General features: G+C 37.0%; 1 protein-coding gene and 1 pseudogene across 1 annotated transcript; both read right to left on the minus strand.

Annotated features, from left to right (window-relative positions):
* Nucleotides 1-11,498: 11,498 nt before the first annotated feature.
* Nucleotides 11,499-12,434, minus strand: LOC125389839 (olfactory receptor 6C3). Its single transcript, XM_048418520.3, has one exon. The coding sequence runs from the start codon at nucleotides 12,432-12,434 to the stop codon at nucleotides 11,499-11,501; it is 936 nt and encodes a 311-aa protein (XP_048274477.3).
* A 10,364-nt stretch (nucleotides 12,435-22,798) lies between these two features.
* Nucleotides 22,799-23,470, minus strand: LOC148117749 (large ribosomal subunit protein uL1 pseudogene; annotated as a pseudogene).
* Nucleotides 23,471-23,670: the final 200 nt, after the last annotated feature.

A 23,670-nucleotide genomic window follows, 5' to 3' on the forward strand; every position in this document is an offset into this window, starting at 1 on the left:
ATCTATGTCCTTGGTTAGAGTAACCCCAAGATATTTTATGGTGTTTGTGGCTATTGTGAAAGGTGATGTTTCTCTGATTTCCCTCTCCGCTTCTTTATCCTTTGTGTATAGGAGGGCCACTGATTTTTTGGAGTTGATCTTGTATCCTGCCACGTTACTAAAGGTGTTTATCAGCTGTAGGAGTTCTTTGGTAGAGTTTTTGGGGTCGTTCATGTATACTATCATATCGTCTGCAAATAACGAAAGTTTAACTTCTTCCCTTCCAATTCGAATCCCCTTGATTCCCTTATGTTGTCATATTGCTATTGCTAGAACTTCTAGCACTATATTGAAGAGGTATGGGGAGAGTGGACAGCCTTGTCTTGTTCCTGTTTTCAATGCAATGGCTTTGAGTTTCTCTCCGTTCAGTTTGATCTTAGCTGTCGGCTTGCTGTAAATAGCTTTTATTATATTTAGGTATGATCCTTGTATCCCCAATCTCTCCAACACCTTTATCATAAAGGGATGTTGGATTTTGTCAAATGCTTTTTCAGCATCTAACAAGATGATCATATGGTTTTTTTCTTTTAGTTTATTTATATGATGGGTTAAATTGATAGATTTGCATATGTTGCAGGATACAAGATCAACTCCAAAAATAATTCGTTGCCCTCCTATACACAAAGGATCACCTTTCACGATAGCCACAAATAGCATAAACTATCTTGGGATAACTCTGACCAAGGAAGTGAAAGACCTATTTGACAAGAACTTTAAGCTTTTGAAGAAAGAAATTGAGGAGGATACCAGAAAATGGAAAGACCTCCCCTGCTCTTGGATTGGGAGAATCAACATAGTAAAAATGGCAATTCTACCAAAAGCAATCTATAGATTCAATGTAATCCCCATCAAAATTCCATCAAACTTCTTCACAGACCTTGAGAGAACAATAATCAAGTTTATATGGAAAAACAAAAAACCCAGGATAGCCAAAACAATCTTATACAATAAAGGAACTTCTGGAGGCATTACCATCCCTGACTTCAAACTCTATTACAGAGCGACAGTATTGAAAACAGCTTGGTATTGGCATAAGAACAGAGAAATCGACCTTTGGAATCGAATAGAAGACCCGGATACTAACCCACAAACCTATGAACACCTAATTTTTGACAAGGGAGCTAAAGGTATACAATGGAAGAAGGAAAGCATCTTTAACAAATGGTGATGGCATAACTGGATGTCAACCTGTAGAAGAATGAAAATAGATCCATATCTATCACCATGCACAAAACTCAAGTCCAAATGGATTAAAGACATCAACATCAATCTGTCCACTTTGAACCTGATAGAAGAGAAAGTGGGAAGTAGTCTACAAGATATAGGCACAGGAGGCCACTTCCTAAGTAGGACCCCAGTAGCACAGACAATAAGAGAAACAATGAATAAATGGGACCTACTGAAACTGAGAAGCTTCTGTAAAGCAAAGGACACTGTCAGTAAGACAAAAAGGCTGCCTTCTGACTAGGAGAAGATCTTCACCAACTCCTCATCAGACAAAGGTCTGATCTCCAAAATATACAAAGAACTCAAGAAACTAGACACCAAAACTCTAATTAACCCAATTAAAAAATGGGGTACTGATCTGAACAGAGAATTCACAACAGATGAACTTCGAATGGCCAAAAGACACTTAAGGTCATGCTCAACCTCCTTAGCGATCAGGGAAATGCAAATCAAAACCACTTTGAGATACCATCTTACACCTGTCAGAACAGCTAAAGTCAAAAACACCAATGATAGCCTATGCTGGGGAGGATGTGGGGTGAGGGGAACACTCATCCATTGTTGGTGGGAATGCAAACTTGTGCAGCCACTGTGGAAATCAGTGTGGCGGTTTCTCAGGAAACTGGGAGTCAACCTACCTCAGGACCCAGCAATTCCACTCTTGGGAATATACCCAAGAGATGCCCTATCATACTACAAAAGTATTTGTTCAACTATGTTCATAGCAGCACTATTTGTAATAGCCAGAACATGGAAACAACCTAGGTGCCCCTCAATAGAAGAATGGTTAAAGAAGGTGTGGAACATATATACATTAGAGTTTTACTCAGTGGTAAAGAACAATGACATCTTGAATTTTTTATGCAAATGGATGGGAATAGAAAATGCTTTACTGAGTGAGGTAACCCAGACCCAAAAAGAGGAATATGGTATGTACTCACTCATAAGTGGATTCTAGCCATAGTTAAAAGTCTTTGAGTCTATAATTTGTGATCCTAGAGAAGCTAGATAAGAAGGTAAACCTGAAGAATATTTATATAGTTATCCTCCTGGATAATAGAACTAGGTAAGGTTGCCAAGCAAACTCGGGTGCATGGGGGGGGGTGGACGTAAGGGAAGATGGTTAGGGAGAGGGGAGAGGGCGAGAATTGGGGATGGCTTGGGGAAATGGGAGGGGGGAGGGAGGAAGGATGGTTATGGGAGCAGGGAAGTTTATATCGCAACTAAGAGAGCCATTCTAGGGTTTGCAAGAGACTTGCTTCTGGAGGGGTTCCCAGTAAAAATTAAATAAAAATAAATAAATAAATAAATAAATAAAAAGAAAAATAAAAAAAGAAAAAGAAAACGCTTTACTGAGTCAGGTATGCCAGACCCAAAAAGAGGAATAAGGTATGTATTCACTCATAAGTGGATTCTAGCCATAATTAAAGGTCTTTGAGCCAATTATTCGTGATCCTAGAGAAGCTAAATAAGAAGGTGAACCTGAAGAAAATTCAGGTAGTTTTCCTCCTGGAGATTGGAAATAGACAAGAGTTCCAGGTGACCACGGGTGCATGGGGCGTTGGGAGGGTATTTGGAAGGGGAGAGGGTTAGAGAGAAGGGAGCACAGGAGGAATGGGGAATGCTCGGGGGACTGGGAGGGGGGGGAGGGAGGAAGGATAGATATGGGTTCAGGGAAGAATATATCTCAACTATGGAAATCAGTTTAGGGTTTACTAGAGACTTGACTGTAAATGGGATCCCAGGTCCAAGGAGAGATCCCCAGATTGTTCTCTGGACAGAGGAGAGGGTGCTTGAACTGGCCTTGCCCCATAACCATACTGATGAATATTTTGCTTATCATCATACATCCTTCATCTGGCAATGGATGGAGATAGGGACGGGGACCCACGTTGGAACACTGTACTTAACTCCCTAGGTCCAAGCGAGAAGCAGAAGGAAGAAGAAGCAGGGAAGGCAAGATCAGAGGGAACCTTCATCCGGCGATGGATGGCGATGCAGACGGAGACCCACATTGGAGCACCGGACTGAGCCCCCCAAGGTCCAAAGGAGGAGCAGAAGGAGGAAGAACATGAAAAAGAAAATCAGAACCGCAAGGGGAGCGATCACCCACTGATACAAGGGGACTGATCTAATGAGAGTTCACCAAGGCTAGTTAACTGGGACTGAAGGAGCGCTTGATCCAACCAGATTCTCTGGAGGAGGCTGAATTCCCTGAATGTGGTTGGCCCGAAGTCTTTCTAAAAAGCCATTGACAATGACTCTGGGACTTGTTTCCTCTGCATATTCTGGATTTTTGGAGATCCAGTCTGTTTGGATATTCATCTTCCTGGACCTGGAGGGAGCGGGGAGGAACTTGAACTACCCACAGGGCAGGAAACACTGACTGCTCTTAGGGATGGAGAGGGAAGAGGAGAGGGAGTGGGGGGAGTGGGAGGGTGTTGGGAGGAGGGGCGAAAATGGAAACTTTTATATTTTAGTAAAAAAAAAATCTATGTCCTGGGTATTTGCCTATTTTATTTCATAAACCTATTAATGAAAATAGATGTAGCAATCATATTTTGACTAACTGTTTCTAAAAAAACAAAACTGTATGAGATTCCACATATTAAAATAAGAGATAATTTATATTCATATAAAAGCTAGAGGTAAGAAATTAGATTAGTATCTTTTACCCATATCTCTACTTATAATTGTGAGCAGCATAGTTCTTATTAATTTTCTTTTTATAAGAAAGGACAAAACCCTATAGAATAAAGCACAGCATATTTTGGGAAAGTCCTATTATTTCTTCTCTGTAGTATCTTTTTTTAAGACTCTAAAACAATGACTTGCTTAGATCTCTCTCTTTCTCCTAACTTTTGTGTTTTTTCTTTATTACTAGTTACTATTAACCTAGGATTTTTCATCATCTAACATTTCACTTTTTTTGGTTTATCTGTATTACACTTTTATCCATAATCTAATAGGACACTTCTCAATAATGTATCCAGTTATTTCCAAGGTACTCAGAGGACAAGCAGAGATCATGTTTTAAACCAATGGGAAATGTAGTTGGGTCACAAAATTTCCCACTTCTTTGAAAGTGCAGGGAGAATTAAATATAAATTATAGACCAGGATATCAGCAACTGTGCCTCCATAGGACAGCACTGAACAATGATCCATACATGGTATTAATTTTGTGATAGGTAAAGTAGGGTGCTTTCTCTCTGTCATATTAGATCATGTTTTATTGGCTTTACAGTATCTCAGTTCAAGTTCCCATGACCCATAACTTATGACCTGAATGTCTGAAGAATTAGTTCTACATGTTTACCACTGTCAGGCTCTCCTGCATAGCTCTCTTTCTAAACTGCCTTGGTGGCCTTTGGTCTTCAAGTGCCGGGACCCTAAATTTAGGAAACTGTTTTTTCAGGTAGTCATGGTAGGACAGAGATCTCTGGACTTTCTGGGGATTTGATGTTGCTCTCTTGTTGCCCCAGTGCAGACAGTAATGTGTTCTTTAATTGCACTAATCTCACTAATATTTACTGCTGTTTGTTTGTAGTCACTTTGTCTACAGCTTCAAACCCTCGCATGCACCTCATGGAAGTTCACACTTTCATGCATTTTTTTGTTCTAATTTCTACTCAGAATTCTCATTTAATCGTGGCTAAAGGAAACCAACTGTAACTTTGCTGTTGCCTGAATGCTACCTTGTCTTAACATTTCCTCCATAAACAAATGTCAATTCATCTTCACTCAAATTTCTGGGAAATTGATAAGATGTGGCCAGATTCTTGACAAGAATACAACATGAATAGTTTCTGGTTCACTTCCTGATGGGTTCTTGTCCCTCTCTGAAGACTCAGGAGCACAGTGTTTCCTGCTTGATTTTCCAAACATTTACTAGAATCATCTGCTACATTCTAGTTATTGTGTTCTAAGACTTCTTTAGCCTACAGCTCTATACTCTGACATTTCTCCCATAAACCATTTCAAAAATCCCATGGGCCACATTGTATTTATCATAACATTGACCTATTTCTTGATACTAATTTTTGTTACTTTTTTTGTCATTGTGACAGAATACCTGAAAGAAAGAACTGAAATGTAAAAAGGATTTATTTCAGATCATGGTTTAAGGGGGTATATCTACATTCATAATGACAGGGAAGGAATAGTTGGGGCTTAACTCAAGACTGGGGTAACAGGGGTATGAGGAATGTAGATACAGTATATCAGTAGTTTGGAATCAGAGATAAGTAGGACCAGATTGAGTTTTATCCAAAATGTAGTAGCTCTGCCTCCAGTGATCTCTTCCCTCCAGAAATAACCATCTTCTAAAGGTCTCATAGCCTTCTTAAACAGTAATGCCCACTGAGGCAAGTGTTCAAACTCACGGGCATATAGAGCACATTTCATATCTGAATAATAATACACACATGGGAATCCATAATTCCTTCACAAACTCAAGTTGTGACTTATATCATCATCAGCCTACTGAGATAATCTTGGATTAGGCAAACCACTTGGATAGAAGGTGACAGAGACTTTGATCTTCAAGTTCCCTCAGTATTGTACTTGCTTTAGCGGCTATAGCATTTCATTCTGGTCCTGAGCCAGCCTTGGAGGCCAAAGCAGTCTATTCCGTCCTGCTCTGATTGTGGTAATCTTGGCTTAGGTTGCCCACTTGTATTACAGATAGCTGATGTGTTTAGGAGTTTGGGAATCATGTCAAAGGTTTTACCAATAATTTATTGAAATCAGCTTCAGGAATTATAAGAGGAACACATAAGTTTTTAAAAAGTATGTATTAATACTTGATCACAAGAAATAAGAATAGCCAAGGAGCCATGCTATTACCTAGTGAATAAGAAAAATGTCATAGTTGGTTCAAGAGGAAGACACATGAACTCTTGATAACACATTCAAAACAGATGTTCTAATAGATGTTCAGAAAGCTAGATTATAGTATTCATGCATGAAATTACAAAAAATAAAATACAGATATAAAGTTCTGAAATTTATGGAGAAATTTATTAGAAAGATCAAAATAATAAAGATGAAATGTAATAGAAAGCAACATCATCCAAACAGAAAAATCCAAAGAATTTGTGAAGCTGATAGAAATAAACACTCATAATAAAAAAGGGAAGATGAAAATAGCTCACCAATATTTGAGCATGAAAACAAAATGAATGAGTCATCAGCAAGCAACATGGAGTAGTGAAATACAAATGGCATAAAAGCTTATTTAAATAAATTATAGAAAACTTAATAGGTTTTCCTATTTCTTACAGACTATGGTAAAATATCTGAGAACAGGAAAATAAAGATTTCTAATCAAGATTATTTCAAGTAAAGCTACCTCAAGGCTTGGTGTAATCAAACTATCAAGATAGAAGACAAAGAGGACCCTGCGAGTATCACAAAGAAATGAAGAAACAGCATTCACAAGAGACCCAATACACCTAGCAGAAGATAACTAAATAGACATTACAGGAATGTGAACAATGTGATTTTAACTTCAAAATGAGGAAGAAACAAAGCAACCTACCAACTAAAAATACTTTATTCTTTAAAGATTTCCTTCAGAAGCAAAACAGAGATCAACTTTCAGAGATAAAATAAATGCTTTTTTATGAATTTTATTTATAAAATTAAATCAATTAACTGACATATAAAAATAAAAATCACACATATGGTAAAGTATGTCATGTTTTTCTGATAAGGTAAATATTGTATAGTATTTAATCAGGTCAAATTTGTTTTCTTAGAAATTATTTCTCTGTGGTAAAATATTCAAAACATTATATTTTCACCCTCCACCTTCCTCCCTTATATCATGACTTGCTATCTCTCCTCCTTGAAATGACCCTCCCTTCATGGCCACATTATCCACAAAGAAGGAAAAACATGTGACATTGTCTTTCTATATCTGGTTACCTCACTCAGAATGGTTACTTCCATTTCAATCCATGTGAGTGTGAATTTCATAAATTGGCTTTGTTAACAGCTTTATAATATTCCACTGTGGAATTGTATCCCAGTTGGTAGATATCTAGGTTAATTCCATCTCCTGACTGCGAGTACAGCATCATGGACATGGATAAGCCAGGAATGCAATATAGAGTCTTTTAGGAATACACCTAAGAATGGTGTATGTAGTTGGATCACGTGATACCTATTTCTAGTTTCCTGATAAACCTCCACACTGATTTCTATAGTGTCTGTACAAGTGTGCAGGTGCAGTACAAACAGTGAACAAGTGGTTTCCCTTCCCTAAATCTAAGAAACATTTGCCACCTTCTAAAATGTACTTATCTCTCTCTCTCTCTCTCTCTCTCTCTCTCTCTCTCTCTCTCTCTTTCTCTTATCTATCACCTATCTATCATCATTTATCTATCTATTATCTAACATCTATCTATCATCATCTATCTATCTATATCTATCATCTATGTATCTACCTGTATATTTATTAAAATCTTAATCACTCTGATTAAGGTAAGATAAAATCTCCTTTAAAAATGTTCTTTTAAATATTTTTTAATTCTTCTCTTATACAATACATCCCAACTGTAGTTTCTCCTTTTTGATCTCCTCCCAGTTCCTCCCCTTTTCCTTTCTCTCCCCCAGATTCACTTCTTCTCCATTTCCCTTCAAATTAAAGAGCAGACCTCCCAGGATATCATCTGAACATGGCCTAACAAGTTACAATAAGACTAGGCACAAATCCTCATACTACAGCTGAATGAGGCAACCAAGGAGGAGGAAAATGATCCCAAATACAGGAAAAAGAGTCAGAAAATGCACCCCACTCCAACACAATGCACGACTCCCACTGTTGGGAGTTCCACAAGAACACCAAACTACATAATCATAACTTACATGCAGAGGACCTACTTCAGACCCCTATGGGGTCTGTGCTTGTTGTTTCAGTCTCTGTGAGTCCCTAGGAGCCCTGCTTAATTGACTCTATGTTCTGTGTTCTCATGGTGTCCTAAACCACTCTTGCTCCTTTAGTTCTTTCTTCCCCATCTTCTGTGATGGTTCCTCTAGCTCCATTGGTTCCACCTTGTGTTTCCCTGAGAGTCTTTGTTTCTATTTCCTTCGGTTTCTGAATCTTAACTAGATTTAAGGTCTGCTTCCAAAGATGGAACCCACCTATGACACCATTATTGGGGTAAAAAGTCTGCCATAGAAAAATTGTAAGTCCTAGGGGAGAACCTGCCATTATCCTTCTGATAAATGGACAGCTATTTAGAGTGCTTTTAAATGACTTAATTCTATACCTATAAATTATGTACCTCTCAGCCTTCATCAGAGGTATTTCTTCTTGTAGTAGATAGCAGTTAACATGAAGACCCACAATTGGTCACCCTGCAGAGACTAGAAGTCAGTAGAGTGCTCATCCCTAAGTAGGAAATCTATACCACTGTCTGTTTTCCAAAGGCTCAGGGACAGAAGGATTACAAGAGCCAGAGGCGGTGGATGGCTACAACAAAACATTGCTTTCAAGATACAGCAGGGCAATTGCACATATAAACTCATACTGACAGTGGCAGCATGCAGATCTGTGTAAATTCAAGCCAGACAGAATTCCAGCTTGGATTAGAGAGATGGGCACAATGTTCAGCACTTATCTGAGAAGATAGTGAAAAGTGATATCTGTGGGGAGAGGGACAGGAAGTTTTCTTTAAGGGTGTGGCCCTTTTAGTAGGAGGCTGCTTGTCAGTTTCTCAGCTGCCCAGACTCCCAAAATAACCACACAAATACTGTATTAATTAATTAAATCACTGCTTGGCCTATTAGCTCTAACTTCTTATTGAATAGCATTTATATCTTAATTTAACCCATTTCCATTATTTTATATTTTACCACAAGGCTTGTGGCCTACAGGCAAGGTTACAGCAGATTTGTCTCTAGCAGTGGCTCCATGGCTTCTCCCTGACTCTGCCTGCTTTTTTCCAGACTTCCATTTAGTTTTTCCCCCCTAGCTCTACTCTACCCTATCACAAGCCTAAGACAGTTTATTAACCAATGGTATTCACAGCATACAGAGGGGAATCCCATATCACCTCCCCTTTTCTGTTTAAATAAGAAGGAAGGTTTTAACTTTGACATAGTAAAATTTACATACAACAAAACAGGTATCAAGCAAGAATTACAGTTACAATATTTATATCTACTTTATCTTTTGTCATATCTAAAGAAAACTATAACTATTTATTCTTCAACTCCATCAAAGACTCCGTGAGGATATAATATTACCTAAGTAAACAGAAAGTGCATTGTAAGCAACTTCCAAAACTCCAGAATTGACAGAGACATCTCACTGCCTGGGCAGTCACCCTAAGTTCTTCTGTACCATTGGGGCATCCATCTTCATCCTACAGGCTAAAAGTATCCATCAGACTTTTCCATGAAGCAGGAAGTTTCAAAGACAGTTCTGCCTTTATTAGCAGTTTGTCAGTCACTTTTTCCTGTGTCCTGCAAAATATCTATCAGACTCTTTATGAAGTAGGAACCCAAAAATACCATTTCACCTTTACTTGGTAGGTTGACTACATTCCTGGAGATTTTCCTTCCACCTATTAATTATGGAGCATATTTGGATATGGTGAATTTAAAATGAAAAAATAGTACATATAATTAGGAAAGTAGAGAGATGGGGGTGGATCAGGGATGAGGTGGAGAAGGGGACAGTAAAAATAAAACACAATGTATGGAATCTATGGGAATCAATAAAATATTTTTTCTGGGGCAGAAACAAAGTGTCTTGTTTCAGAGTCATTTTAGTATTCTAAATATTGGAATATGACTTTGACTTAAATATTTCAAATACCTTTTACCTATTCTTTTCATCCCCTCATTATTCAAAGATACTCCTTTCAAATATACTAAAATTAATATAAAACACTTTATTCACCTTTCACATTTCTGTTTGTATGTTATGGTGCTCTACACATTTAGAAATAATGTGTATTAGATGCAACATTTTCTAATCTGCATTAGTTGAGAGAACATGAAAGAAAGCATGAACATCTGAAGATGAAACTCTCTTACAGTATAACTACTAGTTAGCAACAGAGACCTCGAGGCAGAAGATGAGTTATTGAAATCGTGCCCATATGGTTGGAATAATTAGAGAGCATTCCCAAATTAGCTTTAGTGTTCTGAAGGAGTAATTCATTTAATTTACAGAGAAAAAAAGCGTGGCAGGTTTTAGGTTTTACAAAGTATAACCTTGCATTTAAGATGCTTTGTTTTAGAGCATATTGCTTGTAGGGAATGAGAATGGAGAACATTTAGAATATTTAAATGCTATCAAAACGTCAATTTATCTTGAAAATATAAAAAATGCAACTTGTAACTTTATTTTTAAAGTATTTGATGACAGAATATATTTACTTTATGGACATACAAACATAATTAAATCTGTCATATGATATTCTTCCATAGAGTATTTCTTAGAAAATACATGTCCTCCCTAGAAAATTTAATAGGGGAAATGAATATTATTATTTTAATTAGTTATTTGGGAATTTTGTACAACATATTTTGATCAGATTCAGCCTCCTTTGCACAATTCTTCTCAGACCTGGCCACCTTCTCCTCACTCTACTTTGTGTTCTTGTCCTTTTAGGATCATCAAGGCCATTTGTGTTTCTCAAATATCGTTAAGTGTGTGGCCTTCTACTGGAATGTGATCAACTTATCCAGGTCTATACTCTTAGAAAAAAACCTAATCCTTCCTTTCCATGCCTCTAGGAATTGTCAACAGTTCCTAGACCAGGGGTAGAACTTTGTGCCTGATTTTCTTTCTTGGTAATGGATTTGGTCTGGCTTGGGTTTTCCCAGGCTTCCAGCATTTATTAAAGATTTTAAAAAGCAATGCATTATGTATAATGATTGTCAAAATAAAAGAGGTAGACTATGAAATTATAAAATTTATTGTATGATAGCACACAAAGAAACTCTAAGAGAACAAGGATGCTTAATACAGATATTTAATAATTTCAAGAATATGATTAATTATATCTTAATAGAGTTCTTTATTTTTTTTTTGATTTTTTGAGACAGGGTTTCTCTGTAGTTTTTGGTGCCTGTCCTGGAACTAACTCTTGTAGACCAGGCTGGCCTCGAACTCACAGAGATCCGCCTGCCTCTGCCTCCCGAGTGCTGGGATTAAAGGCGTGCGCCACCACCGCCCGGCCCGAGTTCTTTATTTTTAACATACTTTTAATTTCATTTGCTTACAGAAAATAATAATTTGTGTACTACACCCTTGAATGCTTGCTGTACCTGCTGGTTCCTTAGGGTATAAATGAAGGGATTTAACATAGGGACAACAGAGGTATTGAGAATTGCCACTCCTTTGGTCAATGACGCCTTCTCTTTTGCGGAGGGGTTGGCGTACATGAAGATGCAGCTTCCATAAGAGAGGGAGATGACAATCATGTGAGAGGAGCAGGTGGAGAAAGCCTTTTTCCTCTGGCTGGCAGATGGGAACCTCAGAATGGTGCTGATGATGTAGATGTAAGATAAAATCACCAATGCCAAGGTGAACAGCAGAGTAACCAGAGCAACGTAGAAACTAATCACTTCTAGAAACAATGTATCTGAGCAAGACAGTTGTAAAAGGGGAAAAAAGTCACATGCGAAATGATCAATGATGTTGGAAGCACAGTAATCCTGCTGGAGCAAAAGCATAAGGGGTGGAAAAACAGTCAGAAACCCTCCCAGCCAGGCACACAGCACGAACAGGGTGCAGAGTCTCCTGCTCATGATGGTTGTGTAGTGAAGGGGCTTGCAGATGGCCACATAGCGGTCATAGGACATGGCAGTAAGAATGTAAAATTCACACACCCCCATGAAGATAAAGAAAAAGAGTTGAGCTACACAGTTGTTATAGGAAATTGTCTTATTCCGGGTGACAATGGACCCTAGAAATCTAGGGATGCACACGCTGGTAAATGAGACTTCCAAGAAAGCGAAATTCCGGAGGAAGAAATACATTGGTGTTTGTAGATGAGCATCTAAGAAAGTCAAAATGATGATAGTCAGGTTTCCAGTGACACTCAATATATATGTGATTAATAAAAAGAGGAAAATCACAATCTGGAGGTCAGGATCGTCAGAAAGGCCCTCGAGGATGAATTCTGCAATCTCCGTGCGGTTCATAACCCCTTTCCTCCTCCTGTTTCCTCTTTTAAAGATATATAGGGAAAAAGATTTAAAGGAGAAATATATATCTGTGATTATTATCATTCTGATACAGTTCTAAATTATCTTCTGTAGTTCGTGACAATTAGATATGGACTACCATCTTTGTACTGTTTTAGTAGATATTTATGATGTAACTTATTTAGTAGTCTCTTAAGTATAGCAGGAGATATCAGGAAACTTTTACAAGACTTGTCATTAGAAAATGATGGTAATTAAAATAAATTAAAATAAATCAGTAATTTTTGCCTAATGACTAATTGGATGGAATATTATTAAAATTTGTGTAAGTAATATGAAATATGTATTTCCCTTTCTAATTAATGCTTACATTAAAGTGGACTTCCTCCTGAAAACACACACGGGTGATTCTTGAGCTTTTGAAAGGCAATGACAGATGATAATAATACAGAACTTAGCTTTGAGTTAATAGTGTGTAACTAAATGTCATTTTCATCACTTTTGATCTTGAAATTTTGAAATCTGTATTAACTTCAATTTAGGCACAACATGGATGTAATAATAGCAATAAACATTTCATTATTATAAAAAAGAAAGGTAACAATAACTTTATAATTTATATATAAGAAATCAATGATTCTTTTAAACAAATAAAATGTTTAAAGATTACTATTCATATTTAAGAAATTAAATTTATTTTAATAACAATATTTTTGAATAACTTTTAAGGACAAAACCAAATCATATGTATATAGTATATGATTAATATAGAATTTGTAATTATCTAACAAATAGAAAATGTATGTTTAGGTGTTATCTTTCACTTCATATGTTAACAAATATAACACTTGATTTTGTCTACAAAGTTAGAAATACATGTATTGTACAAAGTAAACTGCCCTTTGAGATCACAGAGACATGTACTACTTGCTTTTCATTTTTCTCTAACACACACATTGGGAAAGTCATTACTTGCCTTAGGTCTCAGCAGCTATGTCCCAGTGTGTTTTCATTTGGTCATACCTCTGCTTATTTATGAAACTTCATGACAGATAATTTATTTCCCAGCTTGTTTGATCCATATAAAATCACTTATATGGGTCTATTCATCCACAAGGACACCTAGAGATACACAGAGAACTGTCCCCACTCATCTTCACCTATTGAGTTAATTCTCAGCTATTTAAACACAACACTAGAGGATATGGTAGTCTTTAGATTTAACCCGTGAAATCCTGAAAGTTGCCTCTGTATGCCTTTATAGAGACAGACTTTTGCTCTGAAGAACAGAGTGTAAAGGCATGGCTGCTCTGCTGGAAGTTTTGGACACTTATTTTCATCAGCCTTCATTTAAGTTTTCTTTATTTGATGATGAGTAAATAGAAAATATTTAAAATCCTCAGATATGGGTGCAAGCTGGCATGCTGTAGTCTTCTACAGTCATAAGGAGCATCTCAGAGAGTCCTGTTCACAGAGAGAACCGAGCAGGATGTGGGAACACTGCTGTATGATCACGGAATGCTTAACCCAGGACCGCACTTCCGACAGCTGTACTTACAGCACAGAGGCTCCGCTCCGGGGCTCTTGTTTTGACTTCAAAAGACTTGAGCCCTTGGGAACTAAGCAAAGTCCAGGCCATAGCTCTGCTCTCCTGTAGACCATGGGGGATTTCTAGAAGCCATCCTTCAATACTTCACTAATCTCTAGCTCTGCTCACTAGTGGAGCTCCCTCGAGAGTGTGTTCACCATTGTCGTCTGCTACTTACTTACGTTAATTACAATTACTTCTCATTTCATTCTGAATAGTAATTCATGAGCGATAGAATGAGTATAAAATGTGCTTTCTTGAAAACCTGGAGAACTTTGACAATTTATATTTGATTATATCTTTCAAATGTAAAATGTCTTCATATTTAATGGCTTATTTTAGTTTTGTTGGGTGCCAGAGTAACATCAAATGAAAGATTATAATGCTGTGCTAAATAATAACAATTAAAACCTACATGTTGTGCTACAATGAAATAAAAATCTCATTTTCAGTACAATTTAATCTTCATTATAAACTTTAATATCTAATTTTATTATTCACATTTACTGTACTTTTTAGCCTTTATAATGTTTTAAACAATCTATTCAAAATTCTAATGAAAAATATCATAGAGCCCCAATATTTTATGTATGTGAAATTCTTGTTAGTAGGTTATACTAATTATTCTTTTCCACATGTTTAGTTTCTCAAATATTTGACAATAATATATATATATTATATATTGGTGTATATATAGGTATATATATTATATATTTATGGTATATCATATATACCAGACAATTAACACATAATGTATTTTTTATTTAATAGGTAAAAAATTTGATAAGTAAAAATGTATAATTTAATAAAATAAATGTTATACATTTGAATGAAATAATTAGCCTTTCATTTGATATAAAAATTAGGTGGCATATATGATAAATTTTTAATTTGTTTTTTCCAGCTTACTGGAGTACAAGTGACATCTCTATACATTTAAGGTATATAAAAGGTATGGTGCTTTGATATACATATACCTGTGCATACAATAATAGCAATTATTCATACAGAACTATAGTATGGGTGAGATGTAAACTTAAGAATTTCTTTAGTGTTCCAGAGTGTGAGGTAAAGAAGCAGCTTGTCAGATGTGGCTCTATATTACTAAGAGTGATATCTTTATCAACTTAATTCCTTAGAAATAGTAAAAATGCTATTCCTTTTTAACTACAAAATATTAACTAACAAAAATATTTCATTATTAATCATTAGAGGACAGTTTCTATTAGTGTCTCAAACTGTGCTCTTTCCCTTTTCTGTACTTAGACTTAGAGGCTCATTTCAGGTTTTGCTTATTATAATTTTCAAGAATAGCCCAGATGGTAAATCTTCTTCACTCTTTTATTTCATTTGTGTTCATCAAAATACAGATTCACTGTATTTCTTTATGTGATGATATATGGACATAACTAAAAATGGTAGGCCTAGATGAAAATACTTTGTTCCCTGCCTTTTTGCTTTCGTGTATTATGTAGATATGTCATCTGCCTATTTCTGCTTCTGCTGCTGCTGCCCCCATCATCCTTTGCTGACATCAAAATTAAGCTTCTTTGGCCTTCTAACAAGACTGAAGGTAATGGCTCTGTGAGAATCTTCCAGACCTTCCATGTCATGCTGAAATATCCAGTTGTCTGAAGTCTGAGCAACTACCTGTTTCAGTGTTCTATGTGAAGACAGCTATTATTGGGGTCCCAAGATGATAGTGTGGAAGCCAGTCTAACAAATTTTATTTTCATATAAAAAAGAGTAGTTCAAAAAGTGAATTTTAAATTTCCAACAGAAATAAAATAGGTGTTTATATTACATTACTATTATACAATATCTATATGTAATAATTATATAATATAATAACATATTAATGGTGATCAAAACTCTCTAATTCATTGATTCATCACATGGCTCAAAATGGTGACAATGCAAATGTATAGTTTGTCATTGGCTTCTCTATTGTCACAGTTCCAGGCCTCTGCTTAAATTCCAAGATGGATATCCAGTACTTTTTTTCTCATTGCTAACAATGCACTTACAGTTTCTATTTGCTCTATATAACATTAGTCTTTGAAAGAAATAGTTCAGACATAATTTATATGAACACCTCTACTTTAAAAAGACTTGTGACATTTTCAGATATTAAAATTTCACATTGGTTGTACACTGATATCTCGAGGAATGGACTGCATTTTATATTTTCTTACGGTCATCTTAAACAGGCAATAACCCATTTCTAAGGATTTTATTTTTCTACATTTAGCTTTGTAATATTATTTTTTTTGGTTCTATAATATAGGATTTTGCTGTAGCTTTGGAGCCTGTTCTGGAACTAGTTCTTGTAGATCATGTTGGCCTTGAACTCATAGGGATCCACCTGCCTCTGCTTCCTGAATGATGGGATTAAAGGCATTAACCACCACCACCCAGCTGATTTGAAATATAAATTTTTGTCATATATTATATTTTTTATTAGAATTTAACCTCACCTAGATCATTCTATGTATCTTAAAAATAGAATAAATAATGTATGGTAAAAAAACATGTGTGCATTAACTTCATAGCATGTATATTAACTTTTTTGGGCTAGAGTGGTACACAGAAAGCTTTAATTAATCAATTAAAATTTTGACTTATGTGTATATCTATGTGCATATCTATGTATATGTTCAGATGTGTGCAGATGCCAGTGGAGGTCAGAAGAAACCTCTGGAGTCTCTGGAGCTGAAGTTATAGGAAGCTGTGATCCACTAGGGAATTGAATTCTGGTCTTCTGCAAAACTGTATTCATTTTTAGCCACTAAATCATCTCTCCAGTCTCAGTATTTTTTTAAAAAAACAACTCATTTAAATTAAATTTTTATATAAGTATATATTATAAGTCGAACCTTACATCTCTTTTCTTAACCCCATCCTTCTTATTAGTCCCCTTTATCTCATTAAACAATTTTATTTCTATTTTCATGTCATATATACATAAATGACTTTATGTATCTATGTAAAGTCTAGGAACCACAAATAAATGAACAGATTTGGTATTTGTCCTTCTGAAACTGAATTAGTTCACTTGATATAATAGAGTTGCATCTATTTCCTTATAAAGAGTATGTTTTTATTAAATAGGATCTTATGAGATTAAGAAGGCTTCTGGTATCCAAAGGGGCTATACCAGTTTGCACTCCCACCAGCAATGCAGGTGTTTTCCTTTTACCCCACATCTCTCCAGTATAAGGTGTCATCAGGATGGATCTAGAAAACATCATATTGAGGGAGGTAACTCAGACCCAGAAAGACAAATATATGTACTCACTTATAAGTGGCTTTTAGAAATAAAGCAAAGAAAACCAGTCTACAATTCATAATCCCAGAGACCTTAGACAACAAGGAGGACCCTAAGAGAGACATACATGGATCTAATCTACATGGGAAGTAGAAAGAGACAAGATCTCCTGAGTAAATTGGGAGCATGGGGACCATGGGAGAGGGTGGAAGAGGAGGGGAGAAGAAGGAAGAAAAAAATGTATAACTCAATAAAAAAATAAAAAAGAAGACTTCTGGATATCAAAGGGAGCAGTGAACTGAGTGAAGACAGTGTCTTGAGTGGGAGAATAACCTGTTAGCTAAACAATAGGAAATAAAACACACAAATTAACAACATGGGTTAATGAATCAGAAGGTGCTGTGCAAATTGCTGGGAGAGCTGCTATTGACAATCAGTTATCTATGGTCCCTGTGTGCAGCATTTTAGATTGGCCAGGTAAGGTATATCCATTGCTGAGACGTGGCAAGTCTGTTATGAGGTAGTCAACAATTTTCCAACTAGATATAGGCCCAGTCCACTGAATAGAATTTGTGTAGTATAAATGTTCAAATGCCCATGACTGGTGAGGGTACAGTTCCTAATGGGACAGCTAAATGGACACAATATGTTCGCCAAGTTGGCCACAGATTATTGTTATTAGCTTTGTCAGAGAGGCTTCTCTTTCCTGTTGGCAATGGTAACTGCAGAGGTTCATGATTGGTCATAGTGATGGGGATAAGTGATGTCTGAATTCTCAGCTCTACATGGGACACCTATATCATTTCCTCTGTGGCTCAGGTTCAATAATGGAATAAGAAGTGGGAAGAATGTATGATCCAGAGGAAGCTGGGGAGTGGTGTGGAATGCTGACTTCTGGGTTTGCCATGGTCATTGTACTCTTAGACACACAGCACTCTGCTTACCCACAAAAGATCTATAAAAGATTGGAAGCATCAACATTCTGACTTAGCAAAAGTCATTAGGTAAGTGGGTTATGATTTCTGGAGGAGAGATAGATGTTTCCATTTGTGGTGTAACCATTGGTAAGGTGCTATGTTACAGTAGAGAACCTGTCACCCTTACTACTGTAACTCTAGTGGAACTCATTAGTCCATGAAAACCAATATCAACAAATGACATGAAAATGTGAGAAGGACTAGTTGAGAAAAAAATTGATAAGGCAAAAGAAGGGGTAATGGGGAAAAGTTATGCATAAAAATGTTATAAAGAAATCTACTACATATTATTAATATGTAGTAATAAAAAAGACAAAAGTTGCTGAAAGAAATGAACAGACAGCTCTCAAAAGATGCAATACAAGTAGCCAAGAAGCATATGAAAACAGATTCAACTTTAATTGCCATCAGGGAAATATAAACCAATGCTACATTAAGATTCCATTTCACCAAAATTGGAATGACAATCTTTAGAAACTAATAGTAACTCATAACAAGTATGTGGACAAAACATGATCCTTATAATCCTGGTGAGAACATAAACCATAGCAGATATGGACATCGGAATGAATATTTCTCAAAATAATTAAAAATAGATCTTTCAAATGACCTAGTTATACCACTGCTCGGTATTAATATAAAATATTCCATCTCAATATGTCAGAGACACTTTCGTATCTATGATTATTGCAGTGATATTCAAAGAGATAAGTTATAGAAGGAGCATAGGCACCCAAGAACAGATATGGATAAGAAAATGTTTATATATGTGGTAGTATATCTTTGGCTACCACTAGTACTACATGTGGTTAATCTCTCTTTCCATAACAGCTCTTCTTGGTTTATGGTCAGAATTCTACTCTTCTATTGCTGCCATTACTCACAAAGTTTTTCTTGCATAACTTCTTTATCTCATTTTCATGTTGACATTCTCACATTTTATACCTTCAAAATTATTTTTTTATTTTATCTTTTGAGATCCTATTTTATTATTTTTAAAACAATCTTATTTTACATACCAATCCCAGTTCCCTCATTCTCCCCTCCTCTCCCTCCTCTCCCATTCTTTCCTCTCAGAAGGTGAAGTACCACGGGGAGCCAATAAAGTCTATCACATCACTTAAGGCAGGACCAAGGTCCTCCCCACTGTATTTAGGCTGAGAAAGGTATCCCTTCCGTAGGGAATGGGCTCCAAAGAGCTAGATCATGTACTAGGGCTAAATACTTTTTTCAATAATATTGACCCCACAAACTACCCATGCCACACAATTGTCATTCACATTCAGAGAGTCTAGTTCAGTCTTAAACTGGTTCCCCAGCTGTCAGCCTGGGGTCAGTAAGCTCCCACTAGCTCAAGTCAGCTGCTTCTGTGAGTATCACTATCATTCTTGGCTCCTTTGCTCATATTATCACTCCTCCTTCTCTATGACTGGGTTACAGGTGTTTGGCTCAGTGCTTAGCTGTGGATATCTGCATCTGCTTCCATTAGTTGCTGGATGAAGGTTCTATGATGACAATTAAGGTAGTCATCAATTTGATTAAAGGGGAAGGGCAGTTTAGATACCCCTTACACTATTGCTTAGATTCTTAGCAGGAGTCATCATTGTAATTTTCTGCCAGCTCCTGCCAGTTTCCCTAGTGCCTGGTTTCTCACTAGCCACACGATGGCTCCATCTTTAAAGGTATCCCTTTCCTTGCTATCCCTCTCTGTCCTCGACTCAACTCAATCTTCCTGATCCCTCATGTTCTCCTTCATGCTTCCCTTCTGCCCTTCCCACTCCACTACCAATTCCTCTCCCTCCCCAGAGGCTTCCAATTTACTAAGGATATCTTGTCTACTTCCCTTTCCCAGGGGGATACATGTATGTCCCTCCTAGGATTCTCCTTATTTCCTGTCTTCTCTGGGGTTGTGAACTGTAGGCTGGTAATCCTTTGTTTTATGTGTAATATGTATGTTTGTCTTTCTGAGTCTGGTTTGCCTCACTCAGGATGGTTGTTTCTACTTTTATCCATTTTCCTGCAAATTCAAAATATTATTGTGTTTTACCTCTGAGTAGCACTCCATTAAGTAAATGTACCACATTTTCTTTATCAGTTCTTTGGTTGAGGGGCATCTAGGTTGTTTCTGGGTTCTGGCTATTGTAAAAAAAATACTGCTATAAACATAGCTGAGCAAATTTTCTTGTGGTATGGATCTGCATTCTATGGGTGAGAGAGACAAATACAACATGCAGAGACAGTTTGGGTATAGAGTTTATTTAGTGGGTTACAGAAGGAAGAGAAAGGACATGGCTCTTGACATAAGACAGAAACTCCAGAAACTCTGGGTTTTTCTCTTAACAACAGGCTTGGAATTAGAGAGGGACCGAGCCAAGAGTCCAACTCCAAAACCAGTTCTATAAATTCAGAAATATGATTTAGTATATTCCAGAGCTGCATACTCACAGAACCTATTCAGTTTTCTTGACAGTCCTTATTGGGTAGTTATATTTCCATCTGTCAGTATTCAAACATTCAGGGTCCCTTGAATTTTTCAAAGATGAGTGTTTTCCTGTGGAGACAAGAACAGAACCCTGCCCCCATTCCATGTTTTTCTTACCACCTGTATGGTCATCATCATTGTAGATGCTGTCATTTCTCCTTTCCAAGAGGTTTCTTCTCTTCATATCTAACCTTTATTAATTTTGATGGTATCCACAATTTTTCTTCTCCTGTGGAAACAAGAGCAAAACCCCTTCCCCAACGTAGCACATCTCCTGGCTTCCATTGAGAGGTCAGCATATCCTTGATATAAACCGGTTGATTTAGTTCAGCAGACTTTTCCATTATCCAATGTCTTTCTGCCGTTGTTGTTTCCTTCTGATTAGCGTTAAGAAAATTCAAGGTTAATAAGGCATTATGTAATCGATTTCTGGGGGCATTTTCCACCCCTTTCTGTTTATTTAATATATCCTTTATAGTTCGATTTGATCTTTCTATGACTGCTTGACCTGTAGGATTGTATGGTATACCTGTAACATGCTTAATATTATAATAAGCAAAAAACCATTTCATTTTCCTAGAGACATAAGCTGGACCATTATCTGTTTTTATTTGTGCAGGTATACCCATAATGGCCATAACTTCTAATAAATGTGTGATTACTGAGTCAGCTTTTTCTGAGCTTAAAGCCGTTGACCACTGAAAGCCTCAATAAGTGTCAATGGTGTGATGTGCATATTTTAATTTTCCAAATTCTGCAAAGTGGAACACATCCATCTGCCAGATTTCATTCCTTTGAGTGCCCTTCGGGTTAGTACCTGCAGGTAGTGGTGTTTGGTTATATAAAGAACAAGTAGGGCATCTCTTTACAATCTCCTTAGCTTGTTGCCATGTAATGGAAAACTCTTTCTTTAAACCTTTGCTATTGACGTGATGTTTTTTATGAAATTCTGAGGGCTACAACATGCTTCCAATCAATAATTGATCAATTTCTGTATTACCTTGTGCTAAAGGACCTGGAAGACTCGTATGGGACCAGATGTGTGTTATGTACATCGGACAAAGCCTATTCCTGATTATGTCTTATACCTGGATAAACAATGAAGTTAACTCTGTATCATCTGGTATAAATTCAGCAGTTTCAATATGCAAGATAACTCTTTCTGCATATTGTGAATCTGTAACAATATTAAAAGGTTCTTTAAAATCCCTTAGCACCATAAGAATGGCATATAATTATGCCTTCTGGACAGAAGTATAAGGGCTTTCTTTGTTCCACCTTACTCAATTCATCTGATTTGTAACCAGCCTTCGCTGATTTACTAGCATCAGTATAAAATGTACAGGCTCCAGTTATTGGAGCATCACATACAATTCGAGGAAGAATCCAAGAAGTTTTCTTCATAAGGTTAAGTCTACCACTTTTTGGATAGTTGCAATTAATTTCTCCCAAAAAATTAGCACAAGCCCTTTGCCATGGTTAATTGTCTTCCCATAGCTTTTTTATTTCATCAGTAGTGAAAGGCACTATAATTTCTGCTGGGTCTATACCTGCTAGTTGACAAAGTCTCAGTTTACCTTTTATAATTAATTCAGAGACCTTTTCTACATAAGTTTTCACTTTTTTACTTGGTTTGTGTGGTAAAAAGATCCATTCGAAAATAGCATCTTCCCTATTAAAATTCCCATAGTAGAAATTCTGGAAGGCAATATGACTAGAATGCAACTAAGATTTGGATCCACCCTATCTACATGTGCCTTCTGTAATTTTTCCTCAACCATCATCAGTTCCTTTTCTGCTTCAGCTGTTAATTCTCTGGGAATATTCAAATCTTTGTCACCATCTAAGGTTTTGTTTAAATGAATTATTAGATCAGGTGTTATCCCAACAGCTGGTCATAGACTGGAAATGTCTCCTAACAATCTCTGAAAATCATTAAGAGTCCATAACTGGTCTCTCCTAATTTGTGCCTTTTGTGTATTAATTTTCTGTAAACCTATTCTGTAACCTAGGTAATTTTTTTTTTTGGGTAGCATGAAGGTTTATTGGGGCATCCTAGTACAGATGCTGGGGCTTGCCCATGGTGCTCTTGATGTACAAAGCCCAGACATTTTGCCAGTTCTTCCTGAGTAAGGACATCAAGAAATTGTCAGCCAAGTGGATGTTGTGGACCAGCTCGTCATCAGTCATCTTCACATGGCCGACAGCGACAGCCAGACACAGCACCTTCTTCATCTGGAACTTGATGGTGGACTTCACCTCCTCCACTTTGGCCACCATGTTTTCATTGTGTGTCAGCAGGGAAGGGAACTTGCCAGCCTTGTTCAGTCCTGGGCCCAGGATACGTGGGATCTGCTTGATCAGAGACTCAGAGGCCAGAAAGGCGTCATACTTCTTGGCCAGCTTTTTGACCAACTTCTTGTTTTTATTAAGCTTCTTCAGTGCCTTGATATCCATGTGGGGGATATCCACGGCCTTGGCTTCATCGCAGTGCTGCTGGTCCCCCAGGACACACATCAAGAACTTGGGGCGAGGGGTGGACTTAAGCCTGATGGTGTCCGAGAAACGCTTGTCCTTCTGGGGGTCATAGTTCTTCAGGCTGATCTGTAGCTCCACAGTTTCCAGAAACTTGTGGTGCTTGCGCTGGTTCCCAGGCAGGACCTCCCGCACCGCCTCGTGCAGGGTGTCGCGAGAGACTTTGCTGCTCATTGCTGCAGAGGTTTCAGGAACCGGAAGGAAGAGAACAGAGCTGTAACCTAGGTAATTAACAGAATCTCCTCTTTGAATCTTTTTGGGAGCAATTTGTAATCCCCATTTAGGCAAAATTATCTTTACTTCCTCAAACATTCTTTCTAAATTATCTATGTTTGAATTGGATAGCAAAATGTCATCCATGTAATGGTATATTATAGATTTAG

The sequence above is a fragment of the Myodes glareolus genome, chromosome 26 (assembly GCF_982192425.1).
Source record: "Myodes glareolus chromosome 26, mMyoGla1.1, whole genome shotgun sequence".
Lineage (NCBI taxonomy): Eukaryota > Metazoa > Chordata > Mammalia > Rodentia > Cricetidae > Myodes > Myodes glareolus.

What these genes read in the sequence shown, in the direction of transcription:
- LOC125389839 (XM_048418520.3), bottom strand. Translation starts at nt 12,434, where the DNA reads ATGAACCGCACGGAGATTGCAGAATTCATCCTCGAGGGCCTTTCTGAC.